Source organism: Pieris rapae, chromosome 2, assembly GCF_905147795.1.
Source record: "Pieris rapae chromosome 2, ilPieRapa1.1, whole genome shotgun sequence".
NCBI lineage: Eukaryota > Metazoa > Arthropoda > Insecta > Lepidoptera > Pieridae > Pieris > Pieris rapae.
In genome coordinates this window covers 4,276,268-4,304,166 of record NC_059510.1, presented here as the reverse complement: position 1 = coordinate 4,304,166, position 27,899 = coordinate 4,276,268, and the positions used below count along the sequence as shown (strand labels likewise).

General features: G+C 31.7%; 1 protein-coding gene across 8 annotated transcripts in view; it reads left to right on the top strand.

Annotated features, from left to right (window-relative positions):
• The window catches only part of LOC110996503 (fasciclin-1), a 51,485-nt gene extending 26,539 nt beyond the window's left edge, over positions 1–24,946 (top strand). The window contains exons 2-17 of one of the 8 annotated variants that reach the window (XM_022264212.2): positions 4,443–4,581; positions 5,151–5,329; positions 8,800–8,939; positions 10,999–11,095; positions 11,954–12,131; positions 15,609–15,769; positions 16,429–16,437; positions 16,581–16,616; positions 17,768–17,773; positions 18,061–18,218; positions 19,204–19,294; positions 19,423–19,434; positions 20,015–20,235; positions 20,934–21,096; positions 22,522–22,669; positions 23,104–24,946. In XM_022264212.2, coding sequence (XP_022119904.2) covers positions 4,443–4,581; positions 5,151–5,329; positions 8,800–8,939; positions 10,999–11,095; positions 11,954–12,131; positions 15,609–15,769; positions 16,429–16,437; positions 16,581–16,616; positions 17,768–17,773; positions 18,061–18,218; positions 19,204–19,294; positions 19,423–19,434; positions 20,015–20,235; positions 20,934–21,096; positions 22,522–22,669; positions 23,104–23,303 — 1,938 coding nt within the window. In that variant the 3' untranslated portion in view covers positions 23,304–24,946. The remainder of the gene's footprint in view (positions 1–4,442; positions 4,582–5,150; positions 5,330–8,799; positions 8,940–10,998; positions 11,096–11,953; positions 12,132–15,608; positions 15,770–16,428; positions 16,438–16,580; positions 16,617–17,767; positions 17,774–18,060; positions 18,219–19,203; positions 19,295–19,422; positions 19,435–20,014; positions 20,236–20,933; positions 21,097–22,521; positions 22,670–23,103) is intronic. The other 7 variants (XM_022264213.2, XM_045633974.1, XM_022264214.2 and 4 more) reach the window with 7 other exon arrangements.
• The last annotated feature ends 2,953 nt before the right edge of the window (positions 24,947–27,899 follow it).

Here is a 27,899-nt window from a genome sequence, read left to right as displayed (position 1 = left end):
CGCAAAGTATTTTCATCTATACATCTCCGTGTGGGCGGTATATTGTATCCGAAAACCGATTACAAATGTTGTAAAGAAATTCAATGCGTACTACCTAGAGAAGTTTGCATCTATTGCGGTGCCTTATTAGAAGCTAACCATTGTTCATTACAAGCGAGGACAACTCTGCGGTTACCATCGGCGGCCACAGGTAGCAAAGCCTCGTGTTTTCTAATTAGAAGGCTCTCTGTTTGTGCCTTACGGCTTTGCGAACAAAGCTATCGTAATATGAGTAACTCATGAACAAAGAATTATATTGTATTTTCCTGATTGTACGTGATAAAAATTATAGAAAAGTTTTTATGAAATATAACAACTCTTGTTTGCACTTTATATTAAATAACAGTTTTACTACGCATTGCAAAAGCGCAAGAACTTCGATAAAATATTTTCTGTATGTATTTAATTTGTTCGTGTATCCAACCAATTTTATTTTTTGCTTAGTCCTATGAGATGGTCTAACGTGATTGTTTGAAAACAATTATGTATACTATTTACTTGGTAACGCATGGTAATATATTATAATATCAATCATTTCTATAGACATAATAACCCTATATTATTTAGGAATCTTAAATATTTCTACTACTGATAGATTCGTAATCATTACTAGCGTCCCATGTTTCATGGCCATTAAAAGTTCCGATAATCTCAATAAAAAAAATCAATGGACAAAAGTTTCTAGTTAAGTTAATAACTGATTGTTCTAAGCCAATCTGTCTAGTCAAACGAGTTCGGCGCCATGCCGTCGCCGTACAAACCAGCTTCCCTTGTTTCTACAGCGTTCTATTTTCGTTGCCAAAATCTGGATTTATAGAGGTCATGCTCCCCTGGTATTATTGAGTTTACGACTATCATTTGGGGTACGTTTTTAGGTCAATAAAAGACATTATTTGACCGCCGAAAGTTGGTTTTGGCCAAATTTTATACTTGTACACCGATGTTAAACTTAATAGAGATAAAAATATAAGCTTATCCCGACTGAAGTATTTCCGAACCAATTCGACTTAGGGCCCTTCAAGAAAAGAGCGTACCAATTATTAAAAGGCCGGCAAAGCACTCGCGAGCCCTCTGGCATTGAGCGTGTCCATGGGCGGCGGTATCACTTAACATCGCCCTTGATTTGAGAACTGGCAGTAAATGTAATATAATACATAATGTTACTTAAATATATAATTTGATTTGATTTGATAAATATGCATGCATATGTAGCCGGGATTCGACATTACAATCTCAGGGATACGAATCGTACGCTTAAGCCACTTTATAAACCTTTGCCTATCAAGTCTAGTTAGTTCCAACAATAAATTATTGATATACCAAGCCAAGTTCAGTTGTATTAAGATTTCCAAATAAAACAGACCATTATATTCACATTATTGTTTAACAGAATTCGTTTCTGATTATTTGAATATGTGGAGTAAGAATATTTTAGTAGCCATTATTCTTAAGAACTAAAATAAAGAAACAACTCAAATATGACTCCAATAATATAAATATCTATTGCCTATGCTATTTAATTTAATATATGACAGCTATTTATTCTACTACTTTAGTTTCATGTGTCATGAATATTTTTAGAAATAAACTTATTTTCAGTGTATTTGTTTGTTATTATATATAATTTATGTTAGCTGTAGGATTACGAAATAAAGTTAAATATTACCCCAAGGCAACTTTCGTTTGTAAAATTTGATTTCAATAATAGAGACAAAACATAACAAGTGAAATAATGTAAAATCCACATCACATACACATGTCTCAAAATATAAAATTAGCCCACTATTTAGTCGGTCGTATCGCAGTAATAATAAATGAGTCTTAAATTTATTTCAGCACATTATTTCCCTCTATATTATCCCCGAAACGTTAGCCGGAATGAGGATCCACGGCGCGGTCTTCGGCGTCCATAACACAGGTCTACAACAAAAATGCTGTCTGGATATTTTCAACTGATTTCTATGTATTAAGGTGTTCTGAAAACTAAAAAAATACTCAAAAAATTCCAGAACGTAAGGTTTTTTTACAATCACACAATTCTATTACAAAAAAGGGAGTTTTGGGCTAACTTGTAGTCATAATCTATGGGTATAATTTTTAAATGTTTTCTGGACGTAACTATCATTAATTTCTAAATAACGAACACCTGTTTGAGCTACATTAACAAATATAAACATATTGTAACCTGAACGTGCGCGCTCCGACAGTGTCGAGTATGGCGCGGTACAATTACGTGTTAAATCGTCATTGTTTTATAGATCTTAGATCAATATAGTGCAATGTTGTCAAAGCGGAAGTGTGTGAATTCGTCTGATAGTTTCTGTTACATTTGTGGCGAATATATGATATTAAAGCAAATGGTGAATATTACGGACTTTGTAAAAAAAGTATACTTTGCGTATTTTGACTTAAAACTTGGAGATCAGGATAAAGCTTGGGCACCTCATAAAGTCTGCAAACGATGTGTTGAAGACCTTCGAAATTAAAAAAGAAAAAAGCTTTCCGATATGCGATTCCTATGGTATGGGCCGAGCAAAAGAACCATAGTGATGATTGTTACTTTTGTTCGTAATGTGAAAGGGTATAATTCAAAATGGAAGCAGTCAATTTTCTACCCCAATCTGCAATCAGCTACTCGTCCCATTCCTCATGGGACCGAAATACCAGTTCCCAAGGTCCCTGCTACCTTGGAAGAGATTCCAAGTTCTGACGAAGATGGTGCTGTACCTAAGCCCGATGACCAATCAAGTTTTGAATTTGAAGATGACAACAGTCCGAAATTGTTTTCCCAGGGCGAGCTAAATGATTTGATAAGAGACTTGAATCTTCCTAAAAACGCTGCTGAGTTGCTTGGATCAAGGCTTAAAAGCAGGAATTTACTTTTTAGGCAATTACAAAGACCCAATCTACAAACAAATCGTCAAAAGAATGTTAAAAGCATTTCAAGCCTTAGGTTGCTTAAGGAGTTTAAAAGTACATTTTCTTCATTCCCACCTCGACTACTTTCCAGAAAATTTAGGAGACGTGAGTGAAGAGCAAGGCGAACGATTTCACCAAGATATTAAGGAGATGGAAAAAAGATACCAGGGAAAATGGAGCGTCTCAATGATGGCAGACTACTGTTGGACGCTTCAAAGAGACCTTCCAGATGCTTCCCACAAGCGAAAATGTACCAAAAGGAGTCTCACTGGGAACAAAAATGTATTTAGTGCTTATTAATTAATGTATTTTAAATAAAAAATAGTTTTGTTACGCAATTATAAATTAATTTTTTAATTTTTTAGGTTTTATTTTACGATAATAACTTGTTTAACATAGAACCTGAATTGTCAGAAAACGTGACGTTCTAGGACAAAATGAAAGTTATTTTCGAATTCAGCATAGCCAAAAACGTAAGAATTCCACATAAAAACCAAAACAGCTCTTATTTTTTTTTTTTTGCAGACTTGTGTAATTAATGAGGTTTTTAATAGACAGGCTACGATTAATTTTAAAGTCTATGCTAGGAAAGTTATACTTACAATCAATAGAACTTATCACCCGCGTTACATGAGTAGCTGTTAAGACAACTAATCTAAGTCACACTTTAAAATCGATTTTGGTTTAGTTTTTTGTAATTGTTTCTTTTTTGTAATGTTTGTTTTGTTTAAAAATTGTTTCGATTGATTTTTGTATGTGCTCTAAATAAATGTCATGTTTGCCTCTAATTGCTCATCACATTTAAAATTGTATTTTGTGTTTGTTTTTACCAATGTATCAGTGTGCCGAGCGTTGGCAAACTTTATCAATAATAAAAAAAAAAAAAAGCAAACAACATAATTATTTTTTGCTTTTTTGGTTAATCACAGAACTTTTTGTCTACTAATAGAAATTTTAAAATATTTAGAGCACTTTTTTTGTAATATAATTTTTTGCGCAATCTGTGTACTTACAAAATAGCATATAGGGTGGGTCACAGGCCTTTCAATGACTAAGTGGTGAATCATATGTGTTTATTATAAGCCATTGAAAGTTTATAATACAATTTTACACCTGCGGCTTAGTAACTATAGAAATATAAATCTCCTGATATAATTGTTGAAGAAGTACAAAAATATTGATTAAGTTACTTACCGTATTTCTAAAATCAGTGAAACGTTTTATTTGTAATATTGTAATATGTTTATGTTCACGTTTATGATTATTTATTACAAATTTACGTATTAATAAATAATGACACAAATATTCATACGACTAAATTCCAACTAAATACATACTTAATTTACTTATTTAAACAATTGATGTACGGAATTAAATTTCTAAGTGAATTGCGCGTTATACACCCATAAATGTATGTGGTAGTAAAAGGTTAGTTATACTTGTATATATGTTTACAACGCCTAATACTAAAACGTCTTTTCCAGTTCCTGGCGTTATTAGAGAGCAATGTGGTTGCAAACACAAGCCTGCAGTATCGTCAAATGACGTTATTTGCGCCTACTAACGCCGCATTCCAGAAATACAACCGAGAAATGGATGACTTTCTAGTCCTATATCATATATGTAAGTACATTTTAATGCTATTGTCCATGTCTGGTATACGTTTGGTGGAAGTAATAACGCCTTTAATATCGTAGAATTTAGATCAAATAGTGGTATAATGTTTTATCCTTATTGCTCTTGAGTACCACTGTTTGTACGTGAACGGGACAAAACATATTTAAGTAATAAAGAAAGTAATTCATTACACTACATTTATGAAGAGTTTATAATAATTTTTTATGAAAGATTGTTAAAAAATTTGTGTTCTGTATTTGAAATCATTTCTTCAATCCCGAAGAATACATATGAATAGAAAAATGAACGATAAAATAGTAGCTTTATTTGAACCAAACCTTTCGGAATCTGCATAATTAATTCATTCAGCGAGAGAATAAAATATGTGATTGCGTTCGACTGTAGCAAAAAACGTAAACTGCCTATATTAATTCTATTCTGCGACAAAATGTTCTCTTTTAATATATTTTTAAATTAAGAAGATGATTAAACAATAAAATGACTACCTCTCTATAAAGAATTGAGCTTATCTGCAGTTTTTATCAAGTTAAATGCAAAATTTAATATTTTCCCAGCAAATCTAGCCACAACCCTGTCAAATTTGGACTACTCAATATCGTCGGAACTCGACGGCAATCCTCCCTTGTGGGTAACGAGACGACGGGACCGACTCCATGATGACATTTACGTCAATAACGCTAAAGTAGACGTGTCGAGATCGTATCAAGCCACCAATAGAAACGGCAAGAGACAGGTAATATACATGTCATATTTGGTTTTATTCTTTTCACGTCAATCAGTGACGTAAAAATAGTTGTAATTGAAATTTTTTTTGGAATATTATTTAAAATAAGTTGCAATAAAACTGAAATACCTAACCACTTCAAAACTGTTTTGTTATTGGAACTGTCTCGTTAGGCTAAAGATTTTTTTCATATCGTTACAAAGTTTAATTTAAGACAGTTAATGTAACTTTTAAAAGTAAACGCAAGAAACTGAATTTGCTTCTAAGATTTAATTGCGATAATAGTAAAAAAAGTAAGATAACTTTTATTTGAACTTTAATTTTTTCATATTGTGAGATGATTTTGCGTCAATAACAAAAATATATGAAAATTGTAAATTTGTAACAATTTATTTCAATATTTACTGCTTTATTAACTTTAAATTTGTGACCCGGTGTATTCATACTTTAACTTATGACTTCGGTAATCTTTCAAGACAAATTGACAATCAAATTATGGATTCAAAATAAGAGAGAGATCGTATAAAAAGTTTTACATTATATTTTTCTTTAGTACTTTGAACCAATTTATTATCTCTGAAATACCTAAATTATCACAGCAACATTAAGGCTAAAAATTTAAACTACGAATGAGATTTAATATTCTGTATTATAAAGTAATAACATCATATGATAAAGTTATTCAGGTCAGGTGAATTGTTTTATACAGAGAACTATTTGCCCTCTTGCTAAATAAATATTCTGCAAACACAGTTTAGTAAGTTAATCCGACTCTCGTAGGATCAACCTAGAATACAGGTATTGTGGATTAAGATAGTTTTATTGCATACTGCCACTGCACAGATTTAAAAGCGTTTTTTCTAAAAAATTTAAACGTTTATTCATTTATTCTAAAATCAAATTGATTTAACAGCTAATTAGTCTAGTCAACAAGTTGAAAAACGTGAAAAATAGAGATAAAGGTCCTAAAAATATGAGCGATGGGTCATTCGATTCGGAATCACCTCTAGAAAAATGTTTTTTGAAGGATTTCATTGCAATTGTTATTAACAAAATAAGATGAATTTTTTTTCACATTTTTGAACTTGTTGACGAGACTAAATGAGCGCCCGACAACTTAACTTTTGGCCATATTTGTCTAAAATTTCTGAGAAGTCTCTCTTATATCGGTAGCTCATGTCTGAGCCTCAGGTCAGCAAGTAGCATGTAGTGGTCGATCTGTAACAGTATCCAGCACCTATTGTAGTCTAGAGTTTTGAGTCTTTCTAGTTTATAAACGGCTGTGCGATTGTTAGTTTGTTAAGAGTAATAATATTGTATTGTGCAAGCGCATTTTGTAGAAATAAACGAAACATTGAAACAGGTCGCAGACTATTTATCTAGTTCTAGTAAGGAATTAGGTTTATCACAATATTTTAATATTTACGAAGAAAAAGCTACAAAACCCAATTAGCTATTTCAATTTCATAGAAAAATAATATTCAGGTTTTTCAATCGTAGGTTTTCAATTTTAATTTTATACATTCAAGTAGGGTGTATAAATCAAGCCAATGCACTATTTATAGGGAATATCGCGCGTTGTTAAATGGAGATATATCATTCAGACGATTTTAATCATTATAAATAGTCCAGTTAACGTTAATTTTTAAAGCATGTATTATATAGTACTATTATATAACAACGTTTGTGATACAATTGCGGTTGTAGAAAATATTATTTTGATTTAGTTTGTCTTTGTCTTTTTCATCTTGATAACACATTTTGCGTAAAGTTATAAAACTCCCAACTTAAATCTAAACTTACAAACAATATAGAAATTTATAGCATCTTACTTTGTTTTATTAATAAATTGGGCTGGAGACTCACCGAATTTTAAGTGATACCGCATCACTCACAGTGAAAGAAGGCTCGCAAGTGCGTTGCCGGCCTTTCAATAATTGGTACGCTCATTTCTTAAACTTCTCCCTAAGTCGAATTGTCTAGTCTAACTCAGCTTCAGGTATAAAAACCAAAAAGTCCTCTGAACATTCTCCATGGTAAATGCGATAGAAGATACAGAGAGACTCCACATCAAGGCGCACGGAAAGTGACTGGTCATTGACGATTCGAATCGCTTTTAGTTGAATACGGTCACGCGAAGGAGCTAGTACTGGGGAGCTCCCACCGGGAGGTGAGAACGAAGAAGAAGAAGAAGAAGAGACCCGGAGTTCAGTACCGTCTCGTCTTGCTGAGAACAATAAATCAGACAAAAGGAAATGCACACAGTTAATTTTTGGAAAAGTATGCTGCCGATTATTTTCATATTGATTGCTTTGGTGTATGTTATTTGAGCGCAAGGCTCAAGACACATTGTTATCACTGACGTAACACTGTTATCTACCATACTTGAAAAACGCCAATATAAAAGCATCTGCAGAGAACGAATAAACGAAAGCCATGGATAGAGAAATCTGGAAAAAGATGGAAGAAGCCTACCCGTTTAATAAAACAAATTTAATGTGTATACTGCAAAACAAACATTGGAAACCACTCTGTTCTCTTAAAATTACAGATAAATAGAACAAAGAATTTTAACTCAATCAAAGCGAGACTCAAACATCTAATTAGGTGCTTGTTCGTACCGAGATAACGAATAAAGTTATTTAATTACATTTCTAGAGGCACAAATTGTTGCTTTGTACCTTTGATTTTGATTTGCACACGGGCTCATTACGCTTAATATGCACCGCACGTACCTCTATAAACTTTCAACTAGCAATTTTCCAACTCTGACATACTTTGCAACTAATAAAATCTTATTAGTCGTGCCATTAAACTTTTATTTTGAACATACTAATATTAGCAAATGCATTTATAATATGTCTTTGTCATAAAGTAATATAAAGTGAGTTTGGAGTACAAATATACAGTTCCAGGAAGTAATTTCAGACTTCAGTCGATTCTATTGTTTCCCTCCGAGCCTACTGTGACTACTACCTTACCTTTGTTTTGGACCACAGAGCATCTTCTGGCCTCAGTGGCTCCAGAAGTTATTTGTATCCTTAGCGGCCGGAATAACTTTGTTTGCGCGTACGACATCGCAGTGATTTATAAGCGCACATTGTTAGTGTCGCAATAACGTTTAAAACAAAAAAGACTTGTTCGTGATATGATAAGCGAAATGTAAATAAATAGCTTAATAATGGTAAAGTAAACTCAAACTCAAAAATATCTTTATTCATATAGGTAAACATGTACAATATTAAAAATTATAAAATTAATCGTTAATTTCCATTTACAACCAGTTCGCAAGTCAAGAGCGTAGAGCGGGTAAGAAGAACTGGCAAGAAATATATGTATCGCCGCATAAAAAGTAATCTGTGATACATTACTTGTTATAGAATTTCGGTCTTATCATTTAAACCTTCACATATCACATTGAACAAATGTAGCTACAGATACCGAAATTAATATAAATAGCTTAATATTATGTTTTTTAGGTTCTTCATGTCATTGATCAAGTACTGCGACCGCTTTTACCGCATGGACCCAGCTCTATTGGTTCACCTGTTTACAATCCTAATGCATACCAGTTCCTGGAACACTCAGATGTCTTTGATATAAGTCAACATCGTCTAAGGTAAACATTGCAATCATTTTTAATGGTATATGATATGTAGGTTATAAATCATATTTTATATAAATTAATTGACAGATGTTAACAATGTAACGGGGATATATAATAATAATACCTCTTTAGTAACAAAAATACCTCTTTTTCATAAAATAATAAAGAGAATATTAAACATTCACAAAACATTTTACTTAGTACAAAATCTTAAGTACAAATTCTTAATTAATCTTAGTACAAAAGAATTAAAATAATAATTTCATTAAAAATAGCACGGCTTATGACGGGATATAGAGAAACTATATTTAAATTGAAAGTATTCTTTATTATTTGACATTAGTTCAAGGCAACAGAAGAATCATTTTATTCTAATGAACGCAAGTCGAACAAGTATTCTATAGTTCATGTATTTTTATAATTAATTAGTACTTAAATGGTATATGTATGAATATGAATTCGAACCTAAAGAATTCGATATGCAGACAAAAAGCATTCTATTATTAACATAACTCTATGAAACTTTACAATAATTAACTACATCGCAAACTTCATATTTACTTGAGCGTGGGTTAACGTACCAACTTTTCACTTCTATGATTAGATTTAGACTGCAGTCGAGCAAGTTAGAAGTTTATTTGCCGCGTTCGGATTTGTGAAATGAACATGAATGTATCATTGTAGTGTATATTATCAGAACGTCCTAACTTCATTAAATCTATTTTTCGATTAAAATAAAAACGGATGTACTTAACAGTCATGACTAAATAAACAAGGGTTTGACCAGACTACGTCACGTTAGTTTTACGCATTTGAAAATTCAACAGAAAACGCTCGACCCATAGAAGCGATTCATACTGAAGTGTTTAGTGTGTAATACACGTATAGGGTAGGTACAAAATCTGCATTTTACAATCATTTCATTTTTCAACTTGATGTTTCTGGTGAGAATATGTATTCTTTGCGTATGATGTCATACGAGTAAATAACTTAATTGGTTTTAATTATATTTTGACATGTGTGATTGTGCGGTTCTTTGTTAAATATTTATAATTAACAAAGTCGAGTTTGATTTAATTGGTTGATATCATCTCTAGTCTTAATCAGGGAGAAGACCATCAATTTGGCTTACCTTCGTATCGTCTCTTTAAATACGTCTTTATATTCATAGAATCGAGTAGGCCGGCAAAAATGTCAAGAACCCATTGCCCAGGCTACCAAACAATGGAATTAGCAACGAAAGAGGTTGTTTTACAGGAATATTATTCATCAATCTGTACGCGGCACAACGCGTAAAAGCATTAGCATAATTACACGCTCTTGTATATTTCAATTACTCGAAAACTTCACAATAAACCAATTTAAAATTTCCAACTGAATAATATTTTACGCGGAATAATAAATAAGTAAATCAAGCATCGCTTTCCGTGTAAAATTAAGTTTGGCATCTTTCAGTGAATTAACGGTTATTATTTTTACTTCCACTTTAATACGGCTATTAATACTTTGGGAATCGAGGTTATTAATATCTAATTTGGGAAATATTAAAGAGCTATGGTCCGATTAGGGAGATTAAGCAGGCTCGCTTTTGTTAAGCCAACGCCGATGGAAACAATAATGTAAATCTGTTTTTCAATACTTTTAATTTAAGACAAAATTATATAATATTTGTGTTATAGATTCTTAATATGTTTATTTCCTTCCTAATTGTTCTGTACCTTATATACTGTTATTAAACTATTGTGATCTACAATACCGCTAACTTCCACCGTCTTCTAAAGTATTCCTAATTTTGGAATGTTTAGCCCAATGAGGTTACATACCACATTGACGGATTATACATATAATCGATATTAGGCAGGTTTTCTCGCGATGCTTTCCTTCCCCGTAAGAGCAGTGCTCATTCAGGTGGATTCAAACGCACGACTGCTGAGTTGATAATCAAACTCTTTTCAATGCTCTTTACATGTGCCATAATATAAATGTATCCAAACTCTATTCTATTTCAAAAACAGGGTATGAACAAAAGCGTATTAATGAATATTTATGTTAAATTGTTCATTTAACCTAGGTCGTTCCGGCAAAAAGTTAATCAACTGCAAAAGAAAGACGTTTTCAACGCCGACGGACGACACACTTTCTTTATCCCCGTAGATGAAGGATTTAAGGTAATATTTTAGCATTTTAAACTAGATTGTGAAAACTTGTGAAACTCGTAGAATATTTTTTGTTTAAGAAGAAAGGGGAAATCTATGCTTATGTTATTATCGTATGATTCTTATATTTCATACTCCGTCATTGCTAGATGGTTATCCAGAATAATTCCCTTTAATATACCAGTCTTATCAACAATCCAAGGAAGACCCCCGAGGGAGATCCCGGAGCATATTCCATCAAAATAAAGATGGAAACTATCGTAAAATATTCCCTGAAATGTACTTACACATTTTGATTTATATATAGTTTGCTTTGATAAAGTATTTATTACACACGTAAAATGATAATACAACTGTTATTTAGCTACAAGTTATTTTAGTACTACATGAAAAACTTTGTTGTTTAGACTCTAAGAAGATGTTTACAATTCCCTTTAATCAAAGCTTTCCTAAGGAAGAGAATGACACAAGGTATATTCTTAATCAAACATTGCATACATTGGCAATGTATAGTGATAAATCTTGTGTCATAGATACCAATATGTAAATTAAAATGTTTTTATCACAAAGGATAGATATTATTACCTACCTGCTTTCTTACAAAGACAAATATTGCATCAATGGTATTGCATTAACACGCATGCATATAATAAGTTCATAGCTATTCTTTTTTTATTTATTTTAATTTGTATAGAGTAGCGAGTCAACCCCAACACAAGTGTCTCTTGACTACTTACGGGGGGTTGTCTCATACTCATTTATTTAATGTAAAAAATTGAGAAACAATAAAAAAAATTAATTTAATTTAATCAAAATATACAAGGAATTAATCAAATATTTCCGTCTTATAACTTACTTTTTGTTTCAAAGCCTACCACTCGTTCGGACCTAATAGACGCGAAAGTGGTCGACGGTCACGTGATACCGCAGCAAGTACTATTCACACATGCGACCCCAGATAGCAAGGATTTCGAAAGCATGGCGTTTAGCGACAATGTCAAGGTCATCATATCCTTCAGCACTGCGATGAATGGAAAAGAGGAATTGAGTAAGTATTTTTCATACTTTTAAGAGAGTCTTACGGTATAGCCTTAATTGTGCGACTCATCCCCGAACTAAACACGGTTCCGACCACGGTTTTGCAACAATGTTTTATTATATTTGATGCGGTATAGGAAAGCACAATAAGAACACCGACTTGACTTAGACCAAAAAAATTGTCGGCGTGTGTCCGACGCGGCTGAAGAAAAAGAAAACGATCACAGGAAATCCGAGAACAAGAGAGGGACATTGAAGCGCCACTGGTTAATTCTAATAACCAAATCAAATCAAAATACGTTTTTCAATTTTTTTAAGTAAACTAATAACTTCTTTATGTGGAAAAGAACAATTTATATATATTAGAACAATGAACTTAAAACTAGTATATAATATAAAAACTAAAATACATATATTATTAGAAGGAGTCCCTTTAGGCAAGGTTCCGAAGATACTGGCAGCGTTCCCCCTTTGAATAGCTCCTTCAGCCAGCTCTTCGGTCTTCTGTGATCTCGACTAACCTTTTTGCTATTTCCCTAAAAAGCCTTATAGCGCTAAGTCCCCACGGACCATGGGTCTCGACACCGAATGGGACAAAATTATATTAGACCCCTGTATTTAACCAATAAAATAAATAATTTAGTAGCTTTATTCAATTTCGATGCCTCTTAGTCCATGTTTAAAAATGTCAAAAACAAAATTCGTGAAAGAGCAATACTACCAGGAGGCCATGTTCTGAGAAGAACGGGCAAGGAACTCTGCAAATTATATATTTTTACATTAAAAGGAAAATATGATAAACCAAAACGTCATCAAAGTTACCCAAGTAGGAAAATCTGTTCTGTGATCATCCACATTTACCATTGCACACATATTAGTAGACGCGACTTTATAACTTTGACCGCTTGCCATATAGCCCCGAAACAGTTCCTTGGACTAGGCCAATAATACAAAAAAAAAGAAAAGCATGAGTCAACCAGACATTGACAGTAGAACCTGTTTACAGGCATGAGGCAAGAATCAGCCATCGCTTCGCTCAAGTTTATTTTAGGGAACGTAACGATCCAACTCTCAATAATTTTAAATAGAGTAAAAATAAGTGGGGGATTCGAAATCAATTTTTTTTTTCGTCAAACAGACGTATTAAAATGCGTAAAACGGACGTATTGTAGTAGAAATCTTTAATTGGTAGAAAACAGAAAACAAAGAATTTCGCTGGCGGATCTATTTTTTATAATATGTAATAGGTATTCGAATCAGTTGTTAAACAAAACAAAATTATACCTATATAATGTTAAAAAGTTTTAATATACGGACAATTAAACCAACCAAACAAATAATTCAAAAAATACATACACCAAAGTTACTGTTTTATTGCAAGCATTATGTTACTGTAAATTTCTTTGAAACTAAGGGGCGAAGAAACGCCCCTATTTAAACATTAATAACCCAAGGCCAGTTTCGTAATACAAAGAACTTAGTGTTTACGGTGGCGCTGTAAAGTTCTTAAGTTAAGGACTCATTAGCTAATGAACAATAAATTTGTTTGTAATTAGAAGTTACTTTTAAATGTTATTATGAATGAGCTAAATGAACACCTCGTTCTTAAGATAAATTATAAACATATTTAAGATAAATAATCTGCATTGCTAACTTACAATATTAAATTTTGGGTATTATTGTAGTTATTTTATAACAAACAATAATGAAAACAATATTATGTAACTTAGAACCTTTATATTCAAGTTGTATTCGAATGTAAAAAATACATAACCGTCTCTGACACCTAATTTGTATGTAAATACAAATATAAGCACGCACGAGAGTGCTTACATTGTAAGCACTTCACGCCATATCATAATGCTTTAGAAATGTACTGTATTTTGCTAATAATATTTAGAATATAGCTTATACAGGCTAATGTTATACATAACATTTTATCTATGGGTAAAATGTCTGTACTTTACTTTGATAATATGTATTATAATTATACGATTATTTGATAATATTCCTTGCCTTAATTTTTTAACCAAAGTGGCGTAACTCGTAGAATAAAAAACCTAAATTTAAACTTCTATCTTATACACATTACTATTTTTTATTACATTAACAACGCCCCGCTATTTCGCCCGCCTTACCTCGGTCGTAGCATGTATACAGCTTTCCTCAATAAATTGACTGTTCTGATATTTTGAAAAAACTATGAATTTTATTTTCATGGAAATTTACACATATCCCAACATTATTTACGTAGGACCGACGTACGAGCGAAAGCACACTTGGAGAGTAAAAAAATTCCGAGTTATTTCAGTTGTTGTAATTTTCATCGCGCGCGGAAATGCAAAGCTAAGGATTTGAATAAATAATATCACTCGAGAAGAAAAAATAACGCTTTGGATTTTAAAATTTAAATGTGAAATATATGTTTGAAGTAATTTTTCTGTGGGAAATGAGAACTGTAGATGATTAGATCTTCGCTGCTTGTGAATGTGATATTATCGCATATTAGTACTTAGTTTTGGCTTTTTTTATGTTGCGTACAGTGTAATATGTTTTTCTAACAGAATTTAAAAAAGGCAAGGAGAAATGTTATGTATATTTTAAATACTAAAGCATCTTGTTTAATTTACATAATCATACTTACACACAGATACTTGAGGCCGACAAAATCTCAAACATTATTACTATATTCTTCTCTCACTCTCTATCAAAACATTAATATATATATATTTAATAATGTTTTGATAGAAAACGTTAAATATTACATATTCTTCTCAAAATATAATAATGTTTTGAGAAGAATATTTAATATATATATATATATTATATCATTATATTTTACGTTCAGAAATCTGTTTTTTTGTAAAATTATTTATACATATTAACGACATACTTAATAAGGTTGGAAAAACACTCTATTAATTATAAATTATTTATTACAAAAAGAAATAGAGGCTGAATAAAGCCAATAATAAACCTTGATTATTATCTAGAACAAGATACGTTTCGCATCTGATTGAATTCAGTGACAGGGACAGAAGCACTTTGTATGGTTTTCTATTCGACGAAACCGATAAATGAAATTCATTTAGCTATTTTTCAAAGCTTTCAAGTGATATTTGACAGGCCATCGCCAGGTTGACCGTGAAACTTTGATAGAAGCAGAAATATGATTGATTATAATATTAATTAAATTTCATTTACGATTTATATTGGTATTTATTCGTAACACCAGTGTTATTAAATTAATCATAATAATGTTGGCTATGAAAATGATTTCACTTGACATTAGGTATGGCTTTAATCTGATCTTAAGTAATGTAGGTTGGCTAACAATTTAAATACTTTAAAAACTGAATTTAACGTTTGTTTTCGAACATCGACTCTTTACAATTCCATTTTGTGTCTAAATTATATATATATATATATATGCAATCATTATTTTGGATGGTATATACATCGATTTAATTCGAATAAATTTTTACAGCTTACGTAAAGTCAAACACAGTAGCAGGAGATACGAAGCACACCCGTGGTGTCGTTTTAGCTGAGATTGTCAGAGCTAACATCCCCGTGAAGAATGGAGTCGTACACCTCATACAGAGGCCACTTATGGTCGTTGACACTACTGTAGTTGATTTCTTAAAGGTGAGTTTATTTTACTAGTAACCGCTTAACGTGTATTGATTATATGGATGTAGTACCGATCTTTTCTGAGTCTGTTTTATCGATTCATCTGTGTTTTCTGACCCGTAAAAATTAATGTTTTATGGTCATTCGAACCCAGCGCTTATACTACGCTAGCCGAGTGTGAGGCTATATTGGGCATAAAAATATGAAACACGCTGTTTATAAGATACTCGTGTACTCGTTCAGAAATTTTCCCTTCAAAGAAGTAGCACAAACATCTGTCTCAATATAATTTCGGTTTTCTCAAATTTATTATGAATACGCGTGGCATAGACTGTTTTTTAGCATATGTTGTAAGGTTAATATTTTTTTGTAACATCTAAGTATGCATCTAGAAGTTAAAAATATTAAACAATACATTAACTTCGAATACATTAGATAGGTAATATGATATTCATAAAGCGTTATATTGTAGCAGTCAATGTCTATATTTAGTTCAAAGTCCAACTCAATGGTTTCTATTAGCGCTCTGTAAAGTTTTTCGTTAAATTTTCAAGATCTTATTACTTTGTTCTTTATTCAATTCTTGTTTTAAAACGATCGGTCTTCAGCACGTAATTGAATAACAAAGTTTTTGAATCTTTCGTTACCTTTTGGCTCCATTATTCGGGAACCAGGCTATGAAGGTAAAATAAAATATTTTTATTCTCCCTTGTCATGCTCTATTTTATATTTACAGCACGTACCAATTATGTAATTTATATTTTATTCGTAAGAACCATCAGTCCTTTATTATAAAATTCTGCATTTGAAAAGTTAAACTTTTTAGTCTGCATGTGATTCTGAGGAACAAAACGAAACACTGGTAAGCGGTAACTGCTAAAACCCAGTAGTTATCTTGCAACCCGTGAATTATTAAACAATTAAATCCTTAGTATCTAAGTATTTATTATAATAAAAAAAGCAATGACGGTCATGTTAACACTGTTATCTTTTACTTTTATAATGGCATAAGGTAAGGCTTGTTATTCCTATTAATTATTTAATAAGGCACTTACGAATGTCCCATACATAAGATGTTACATCGGTATATAAGAAATCCTCTTCACTGCATCCTGCAATTGTCAGGCACACTCATATTATGTAATCACTCATAGAATGCGCCCGACTCGTCGTCATTCATCAAAACGGTGCAAACGTGACATGTTTGCTTGAACTGTGGGGCGCGCCTCGAAAGCCTTCGGGGCATAACTGATTCCTTTTTTAAACATGCAAACTCCACGTTTTCCATTTATATTCTAGAAAGTTCGTTTCGTGATTGTCACATCACTATAGATAGCTAACTAAAACATTTAAACGCATTAACACAATATCACAGTGTTAATTTACATTGTTGTCCTTAGGGAGGAATACAAATTGTAACAGTATTAAAATATGAATTCCTCTCATAGCATTAATTACCATAATGCTGTAAGCCTATAATGCCAGATTGTCATGTCATAAAATCTCGACCGGCGTTTTAAATTCACTTGTTCGACTCGCTAGACAGACGTGAGACTGATAAATCCTGATAGAGCACGCCCTTGCTTTAAAGGTAGGGTTGCCATCCTTTTAGAGTAAGCTCTCGAATAGAACCCGCCTCGATAGTGCTCGGACTCAACGAGGTTTAAGTGCTTTCCGAGCATTTAAATGCACGCGCGAAAATAAATTCATGTCGGGATTTCCTTTTTTCTTCGTTTTTCAGAACTAGGTTTTAATTTCGCGTGAATTTCAATTTCACATATGAAATGGGTATATTTACTCAGCAATCCAATATAGTTTGAATCGTTCTTAAATACGATTTATGGCAGCCCTATTGAAGTGCTAGGAAGTGATATATATATGCTACCCTCGGAGTATGTATAGGCTAATACACGCGTTTTACCATTCTCATATAGTAACTTTGTATGTGTATTATATGAATTTCATATTATGTTTGTGCAAACTCTTGGATCCTGCATGAATTACCAACTTTAGGGCATTGTGAGTATATTTTGCATGACTTTGCAGTAGCTTTTAACTTTTTGGAGAATTATAAAACACTGCAGATTAGAGGTTAACTGATACTTCTATTTGAAGCAGACATGTAACTTTAATTTATTAGTATAACATAGTTTGCTGAACCCTTTAAGAAAAATATAACTATATTTTTCTAATCGCAAGAAGCGAGTCTAAAGCTCATTGATACATTTCGTTGTATTTTATCATAGATGTAACTATTTAAACACATATGTGTCCACTGTTATTTTTACTATCTTTTTTATACTCAGGAAAAGGAAGATGGTCCGTTGTGTAAATTCTACGAAGTAATAATGGATTTGGGCGAAAAGAATCAGTTCCTTAACGAACTCAACCTGGCAAAAGATATAACTCTGTTCGCTCCCTCCAACGATGCTTGGAATGAAAACAGTGTTCAGAATATACTCAGGTAACACAAACATTTGTTTACACGCCTTTACTTACCTTTCTTGAATTACTTTAAATTTTCCGGCACTTGAAAATATAACGTATATTCAGTAATTGATTTCGAGAAACAAAAGGTAAGTACTCTAATAACAGCTATTAATAACTATTGGTTATCTAAGTAGTGATAGCCACACTTTCTGCTTTTGGTAGGACAAATAAAATACGTTTTTTTACAACCCTAACTTAAATCGTGAAATATGAATGTAATACCAACATTAAAAATACATTTCCATACCAATTTAATTTAGACGGTTAACATTGCCGTTGTACTGTGTAAACTTTCTTAAAGCAATCGGAAAGAAAAAAACTTTCAGTCTTGCAATCATCGTTACGCTAAAATTGGAAAAGATTTTAAACTCGAAAAAGATTTTAAGTGATAAATTCTTTATTTTCACGAGGATTCACCAACTTAAACAAAAGATTATCGATTATTTTTTAGCCTTGACTTATTTCCGCATAGAAAGATTGTTTTTCATTTATTTTATCTCTTACATGTTTATGTTTCGAACATAAATATCGCATTTGAATACGTGATTATATAAAATCTCAACGCAACCATTAAAGTGAAAAGGTGGGGCCCGGAAGAAAGTATTAAGCAAGTAGCATCATCGTTTAATTATAGGGCGAATATTTTTGCGCTTGTTTGAGACATTTCCAAATTTCCTATTCTATTAACTTAAATTGCATTAAATCTATAAACACACAAATAAGTAATTTGACAAGTTAAGGATTGATAGGAAAGGTTATTTTAATTATTATTAAACAATTAGTGGTTTAAGTGTCAGTATTTATATGACTACAATTGTTTTTATTATTTAGGTATAGAACTTTTCGACGTTTCAAAAATCTAATATTGTATGTGTTAAAATTTTAGTTCCTTCAATATCGAAATAACTGATTTAATGAAGAGTACTAGAATTATTTAATAACAATTTCTATATCATTAGGGACCATCAAAAGCTGCGAGATATTTTGAGTCTACATTTGGTACGAGAGAGATTGCCGCTCGACGTTATTATACAGAATAACATGAATCAGGTCAGTGAATTTAATCTAATTATATTTTAAACATCATTAACGTGGACACGCATATACAAATTGCAAACATTCAATTTGTGTATTCGGTTTATAATATAATATTTTCGAATTATTGCTGCTCGGAACAGCTTCCAGAAAATGTATGTTAAAACTAAGCAGATACTGTGTTTAAGGCTTGTATGATCATCCCTGTGCCAAATACCAAATAATTTAATACATTTTAACCACTGGCTAGATATTACATAAACCTTATTACTATAAGGAAACGCATAGTCAACACAGTCGTTTACAGATTCTGATTGTAATTTAAACAGTTGAATATCTAGCGTTTGGTTCGACGATTTCGAATAGCTGGCCTAAAGACCCGACGAATATATATTTTGAGCATGTCAACGTTGTTAATTTAGACGTATTGTCTGTGCATGCTCCATGTTTCCTTGCATATTGACTTGGGCTCTACGTCGTAGCTCGTAGCCCGTAGCCGGTCGGCTGTAGCATGAAATTTGTAGCTATTCGATGTGAAATTCCTAACATGAAGTTACTAAAGCGGAAAATAACAGTGAACTGAACAAAAGTTATTATATTTTATCTTTTAACTTTAATGTTTAATCTTTAATGGATTAACATTTTTATTTTATTATAAAATAATAATAATAAGAAAAAATTAAATGACTAATTTAGTTTATATATAATTTAAGTAGCAAAATGTTATTTTTATAGATATATCAAGCCCCGACAGCTTTTCCAAGAAAGTACCTATACTTTAACGTATTGAACGCTGGGAACAATCAGACCTTGACTGTAGAGGGTGGTGGTGTGAATGCTACGGTGACGCAACCGAATATCGCAGCCACCAATGGCTTCGTACATATCATAGACCGCGTGCTGGGCGTCCCATATACTACGGTGTTTGAGAAAATGAAGACTGACCCTATGCTAAAGTAAGTAATTATAAATCGATTACTATTACTACACAGTTTTATACTGATCATGTTAACTGCAAGATCATTAAAACCAAATTTACAGAAAGTTTTTGAAGAGTTAAAAGATAGGCTACATTAAATGTAATATTTAATTTAGTTTGCCTTCTTTCTGTGTTTTCAACAGTTCACGGGATATTTTTAATGTTTATTAAAAATATAGTGGCAATATTTTTATTTACGTAAACCTTAGTGATTTAATGAAGAATGTCCTTTGTTTTACAAGCAAACAACAGAAATGAGAATACAAACGAAAATAGAACTATTAACGTATTTCCTTAATTACAGTCTTTTTATTTTATTTATTCTCTCAGGCTTTTTGACAACCTTATAATATTTATTTGATAGTACAGCTATGATAATGAATACCTTTCACAGAACCTTTAAGCAAACCGTCCTTGGGTAAGTTTGTCAAGTTGTAATTTACTGCACAGCGTACTGTTTGATTTCTATTCCGTGTTCGGTGATATTTGAAATGTTCCAGATTGATTCCATTGTTATACTTACAATATCTACTGAATCGTGTTACTATTCAAACTAGTGTATGGTGAAAACTTCATACAATTCCATTTTAGAACTCACATTGTATTATTTTGAATAACAATGACTATTTGTTCCATTTCCAAATTATTTAATTGATTATATATAAAACCTTTTAGTGTAACCTACAAGCTCGGCAAACGACAGATGTTCAACCACCAACTAAATGACCTGGAGCATCGCTACACATACTTCGTACCACGGGACCACGCATGGCTCAAATTCCAAATAAAACATCCCTCAGCATACAACGCCTTATTCAAAGAAGATTTCGGGTACTATGTAAGTATGAGTACATCTTCTATTTTCCTATTTGCAAGTCAACAGTAATGTAGTAAAGATAAAAATAACAGCAGTTATCTGGGATTTCCTGAGCAAGAAATTAAATTACATTTAGATTAATTGTAATAGGAATACTATAAGTTTGTAGCTTGTCTGTAGAGACTTAAGTTTTAATAGCAAGAACAGAAACTTTAAAATTATTTGAAAAAAGCAGTGTCTACATGATAATCTTATGCGTAATAAATGTATGTTAGTTATTAAAATCGACTTAGAGTATAAAATACCCAGGCTTATAAACCACAATTATGGATTAATTTTAGTGCTTAAATACTCTTTATTTTGAAAAACAAAATTATATGCTTTCAATTGGTACAGATAGTCTCCATAGTAATACACTTAAAATAATAGTACTTTAATGAAATATTGTGTATAAAGCAATTTTCTGCTTCATGCAACAAAATCTTGCATATTTTCTTGATCAGAAATAATTAGCTTTTAAAATATTAACATTATTACTTGGATTCGTTGCTCTCTTTGTTAAATCTCTCTCCGAATTTTAAAATTCGGTTTTATTTTAAAAGTATTTACGTAAAAGCTCTTAGCAATTTGTCAAACAATAATGTGACGCTGCGAAAATGCTACGCGTGAGTAAAATGTACAACATGGTCTGCATTTTATGTCTGCTTTGTGCAATGTAAGCTTTGTTTTAAAACATTCATAATTCACTTTTTTATTTTTATATGTCGAATATATTAATAATTTGAAAGATACTGCGTTAACCTGTGATAACGGTTATGGCTAAAACTCAGACAGCAGTTGTTTTCCTTGGTTTGAATGTGCGAAATACAAATATATATTTAAGCCATCATAAAATGAGGAATACTTTGATAAGATAATTTATGAGTAACATCGACTACTTAGTGAAACGTGCGATCATTTTTTATTTGGATCACAAAGATAGGACAGACACGAACATATATGTACGTATGATGAATGATATACAAATATTAAGATAGTTCCTTCCCTATGACTAAATTAATTAATAAAAAAATAAGGTACTTCTAGGAATAAAATGATGTTTTTCATTACTTTTAGTATAGATTTATAATTTACATCAGCCGCATTGTTGCAACTTTGCATCAACTTTTAATTCTAAACCGCAAGGTTCTGTAAAGTGAATTTATTTTTTGGTCGCTTTTCATGCATTTTAAAATATGTAGAACCCGGATTATCTTAATATCTAAATTATATTATACGGAATAAATTATACAACAGCAACTTTATATTATATTTAGCGGCAGATGACACATGTTGCGGTATTTTTCCTTCTCGATTAATTATCTCTAAATAATTTTTTGGAATTCTATTTCTAAATTGAAAATACATTCACTCGTTTACTAATATGTGTATATATTTTTTATGTAGACCAAACAGATATTGGAGCGACATCTTATTCGTGCGGGTCGGGCTTACACTATTTCGGACCTCAAAGTACTAGCAAATGAAACACATCCTTTTGTGCTGCCTACAGCGCGGGACCCACTCAGACTAAGAGTCAAGGAGTCGGACAAAAGTAAGTAGCTTTCATATTTTTAGACAATACTAGGATTTTTTACTAACTCCATTTTACTTTTATTCCAAAACTTAAAAAAATCTATCCTCTATAGACGCTGTAATGACGTTTTTCATGGCTTTCGTTTTAGTTCGTTCGTAGTTTAAAGAGAAATATTAGATTGCCATATTGTTTAAATCTTTCAGTATTATTTATTGTAATGAACCAAATACAAAATTTTCGCCTACAAATCTTGGCTTATAGCGTCCTAGAAAAAGATCATGAATTAAAAATAAATCAAAGATTTATAACTAATACTTTAGGCAATACTTGATGACAATATAATTCTCGTATAAGAAAACTTAATCTTGATCATTTTATAAGAAATGATCAAGATTTTATACGCATACTAGTTTTATTTAATTAACTTGATTGAAATGAAATAATTGGAACAGATTACTACGTGGAATGGAACGGACATTGGATACACGTATTCCGCCCGGACGTGGAGTGCACTAATGGCATCATACACGTTCTCGATGAGCCCTTCGTTCTTGAAAGTGATATAAGGGCTACAGGCGACGCACGCGCATTGACACACAGCCTCGCAGTTCTACTGATGTCCTTCCTTTTCGTTAGAGTCATTGAAGAGTAAATTTAAATTTAATACAGCTCTGTGGTTTTAGGTTTTTTGTTATTGTAATCTGTGGATATATACTTGTTTGACACGTGGCGTTTAATCCAAGAAATTATGTATTTCATAATACTTGTAAACTGATACTTTTAACGCTCTCTTAATCCTAGGAAAATTTGAAACGATTGTAATGTTAAGGGTATATGTACATTTTTGAGAAACTTATTTAACACTAGAACGTAGGTTAAAATAACTCGGTAATGAACTGTATAGCGAATTTATCAATTATTGTGGGTGTATTCGTAATACAGCATTTGATATTAATCCTATTATGATGAATCTCGTCTACATGTCTAGAAGGTAAGCATTTTATAGTTAAATATTCCGAATTTGGCAAGTATTTCTATAAACACACTGCCAGATTTTAAATGATTGTTAAAAACTCTATACTAAATAAAGGAAAAGCTTATACATTGTTCGAAATGGTTTCATATATTGGTATTTTCTGTTAGTTTGCGAACTCTAATGAGGTCGTAGTTAATATTATACCCAATTCAAGTTTAGGTAAAGTTTTCGTCCTAAGTGCTTGTTAGGCTACAACTACAAGTCACCATGCCCATACTTTCAGTGAAGGGGCCACAAAAGCAATTTTGGGTTGGACGTAGGTCGGGAAATGTCAAGTCATGACATTCCCTAGTTTCACCTTACTGTTAAACATATTTAGGCTATGATTTAGGTTATAGAAGGACCCACAGAGTATCATAACTAGAGAGCTCTGAGCTGCGTTTAATTATTGCTTTCTTCTTTTTCCTGGATTCTGAACTATAGTCGCATTCAATTATTAGGTAAATATTTTTTTGTATTCATACATTATACATAATAGTTTCCAGGTCCTCAGATTCTAGAAAAAAAGAATTTCTATCAAATAAAACTGTTTTTAATAAAAATTCTCTAATATAACTTGTTCGTATTGCGTGCCTTGTAAAGAATTATTTATGAAATTATATTTCTAAATCAATTATTTATTTAGGTTTATTTCTCATATAGATTTAATCATATTAGACATTCCATATTATCTTCAATTATATTCTAAATTTAGTTACCATAGAAAGGGAAATTAATATTTAGATAAAATATATGTATTATATTTATATGTTGGTAATCGTTTTGAATAAATATTTGTACCGTCAATACCCTTTTCGGTAATTCATTTCTAAATGTAAATATATGAGTGTGCTTAAAATAATTTACGGTGCATCGATTGTCTTAATACCTACATAAGTGTACATAATTTTTGTAAGTTATTATAGTTTAAAGTAATATAATATCCACCGTTTATAGTATTGTCACCTCATCATTCATAAGCTTTTTATCAGCAGATCAATTAGGTAAATTGTTTGAATTGTGTAAAATAAATTCTATGTAATAAAATACCAAAGCTAATGGAAGCTTGCAATAATCGTTGAAAATGTGAATTAGATTTTTAAGAATAATGGCTTCAACCTACGTTTATGTGTCTAATAAGATTGTATGACAATATAATTTAACCAAATGTTTAAACCAAATATTTGGAATTGGAATCAAATTGTAATTACAAGTTGTGTAATCTCAGTATTGTAAGAGTTGACGAGTAAAACGTGTTTATTGAATAAAGAATTTATCAATGAAAATGTTTAATGATTCCTCTACGGATCCACCATGTTTCCATGGAATTCGCCCTCTGGATCAGGCTAAAAGTTTAAGCCGTTAGCTTAAGTTTAACCTCTCTGGAGGAGACAGAGATCGCTCTTGGCTACAGGCCTACAGGACTCCTTAGATCATTGACATACGTCTTGACTACACATAAAGTTTAACATAGAATGGGTAATGGTAACGGAAATCGTTACCTTAAATATATAATTCTACAGGGCGTAGAATTATATATATTTAACAGAAATATAGTACATAAACATATTAGTTTTATAATATACAATCTGTTATTTAAATAAATCCTATATGTGTATAAATATATACAGGTAAGAGAATTTATACAGGTCAACTTGGGGAGAACTATAGTAATCGCTAATTTTCTTGTAGTAAACAGTTTTTATTACCTTGAAATTTTTACTAGAAATTATGTCTGTTAGCTGAAAATAAAAATACAATTTTAGATACAAGCAATCTGTCGTTTCATAACTGAATCCTGAATTTCCAGTTTTTCACATAGCTTTGTAAATAACTACACGGAGATAGACGCTTTAATTCGAATGTACCATCAGGTTGTATATATGAGTTTGACAACGAACATTTTTTATCAAAAGCCACTCACGCTGTACGCCTTTGAAATATAAATCTGAAGGGTGTATCATCACCCTGTGTTGATTCGTAAAACAGTGTTGTTTCTGTGCATTCCTCGCACTTGTTATACGAGACGTATTCAATGCAGACTTGTCGGATTTCGCTTTATAATTTTGGCTTTACAATATTTATCCATAGGAAGGTGTATGTAAAACATCAATATTATTTAGTATATATTTTATTCAATTATCTCAACTATTCAACAATACAACTTGATTTAAATAATGTCATCGTTCAATCTTTGAGTGATATGAATAGTCTTACTAAGTTCATATATTTTATTAGGATAAGACAGTTTATTTTAATTAAACATATTTACAACATAATAGAAAAATATTCACATTTTACTACTATTATACCTTTTTTGATCCCCTTTTGTGTGCTGACGTGTCGAGTGAATAAGAGAATATGGGTACTTGGCAGTCTGGCGTGAACAAATACAAGCTGTGATAACGAGCCTTCGGAGTCTCATGAGAATTTGAAAGCTGGCATTGTTTCCGAGTTTTGAGACCATTTTGTTGGCGGTAAAAGTGTTTAGATGACCTTTAAGTTGAAATTTGAACTTAAACTTTGAACCTTGTTAGTGTAAGGCAAAACAACTGTATTTATATAATTTTTGTTTCGAGAACAATTATTTGTGAGTTTCAACTTAGCTTATCTGGAAAACAAGAATTAAAGGAATCCGTTTCCCTGATCCTGGAAAAGACTCAACGACAACAAATAGACTAACAAAAGGCACCAAAATCTTTCTAGACCAACCGTAGCTAACATATACGTATATCTATTGCAAACACAGCTGCTTTATCGTAATTATTGCAAGAGGTCAAAATAATTTGGTTTACATGTACAAACAACATGCCACAAAATATTCCGAACAAATGATCAAAGGAAATTCAATAAACGTAAGGGGGTGGAGGTTGTAAATAGAATTGTTTGCAAATTTAGTTTACTAAGGAAAGCTGCATCCCGGATGTGCACGCCGCAACATCCGGTACCGCCAATATATCTATCAAATCTCACCATCATGACACCGGCTTGAGACGATTGCATTTCAAATATATTTTGTAGGCAAACGTAAAATGTATTCAAATAACCGTTTCAGACAGAATACAAGTTAATGACAGTAATATATACTATCTGACCCGGCGAACTTCGTTCCGCCTAACAGTCTAATAATATTGTGTTAACTAAGTATATATATATCTATCTTTATAAAAAAAAATACGTTTATTGTGGAATATAAGATCTTCTTAGTATCACTCATTCCACGTCATTAAATTCGAACCTGTTGGCATCCCTACTCATCGGCAAAGAAGACAGAGGGTGTTGGCCGAGAGAAAAAGCCGGCGTAAAAAACTTTCGGTAGTCTTTAAAAAAAAGCATATGTTCTTTCTTATCAGGTGCTCCAATTCCCTCGTGGAAATTTAATTAATAAATATTAAAAAATTCCATTGTAAGTCGTCATTGGACTGATTATTTATTGAATACAAAGCCGTCCAAATAACACAAAGTATCAATATCATATAGAAATTAATCTGCGATTAAAATAGATATTACCAATCTGCGATTAACAAAAATTGATACTACATTTATGTTATTGTGAAATAAATAATCTTTTAAGCCATCCGATTGTTATCGTGGTTTCGTTGTCTATATTCCCTTATTGGTCTTGCTTTTTTTATTACTACCACTACTACTAATACCAAAAGTAATAGAAAAACAAAATCATACACTACTATACTACATCATATAACTAGATAACTACTAGGCACCCGATTGTATTCTATAGCTTTCCTGACAATACCCGTCGCTTTACCAACATATTAACAATAATTATGAAAAAAAAATCAACAAAACTTTAAAACTTATGGTAGAGTAACTTAACAATAAAGTAGACAATTTTTTTAATAATACAAAATAACTTTTAATAAATCTATGAAATCAAAGTGTGCCACATATTTTGCACACATCTGCGTCTATTGATCTTAGAATAGCAGTCCTCCTATGACAGTATGTTTTAAAATATTTATTAGTTCAGTTTTGAGTATTCTATACATTATTGTTTAAATATATTACGAATGGGGTTAGGATATTTTGCACACTATATGTAACGTAATGTCGTAGGTACCCGTTTAAAAAACATTGTAACTTGTAAGCTGTCATGTTTTTCTTGAATAGAATTCAATAAACGTTACAAAATCATAGCGCATAAATATGAGTTCATAAGAGTGCTATCTACACTTTTGGCACGTTTTTCTGCTCTGTAAACGTTTTCACTCA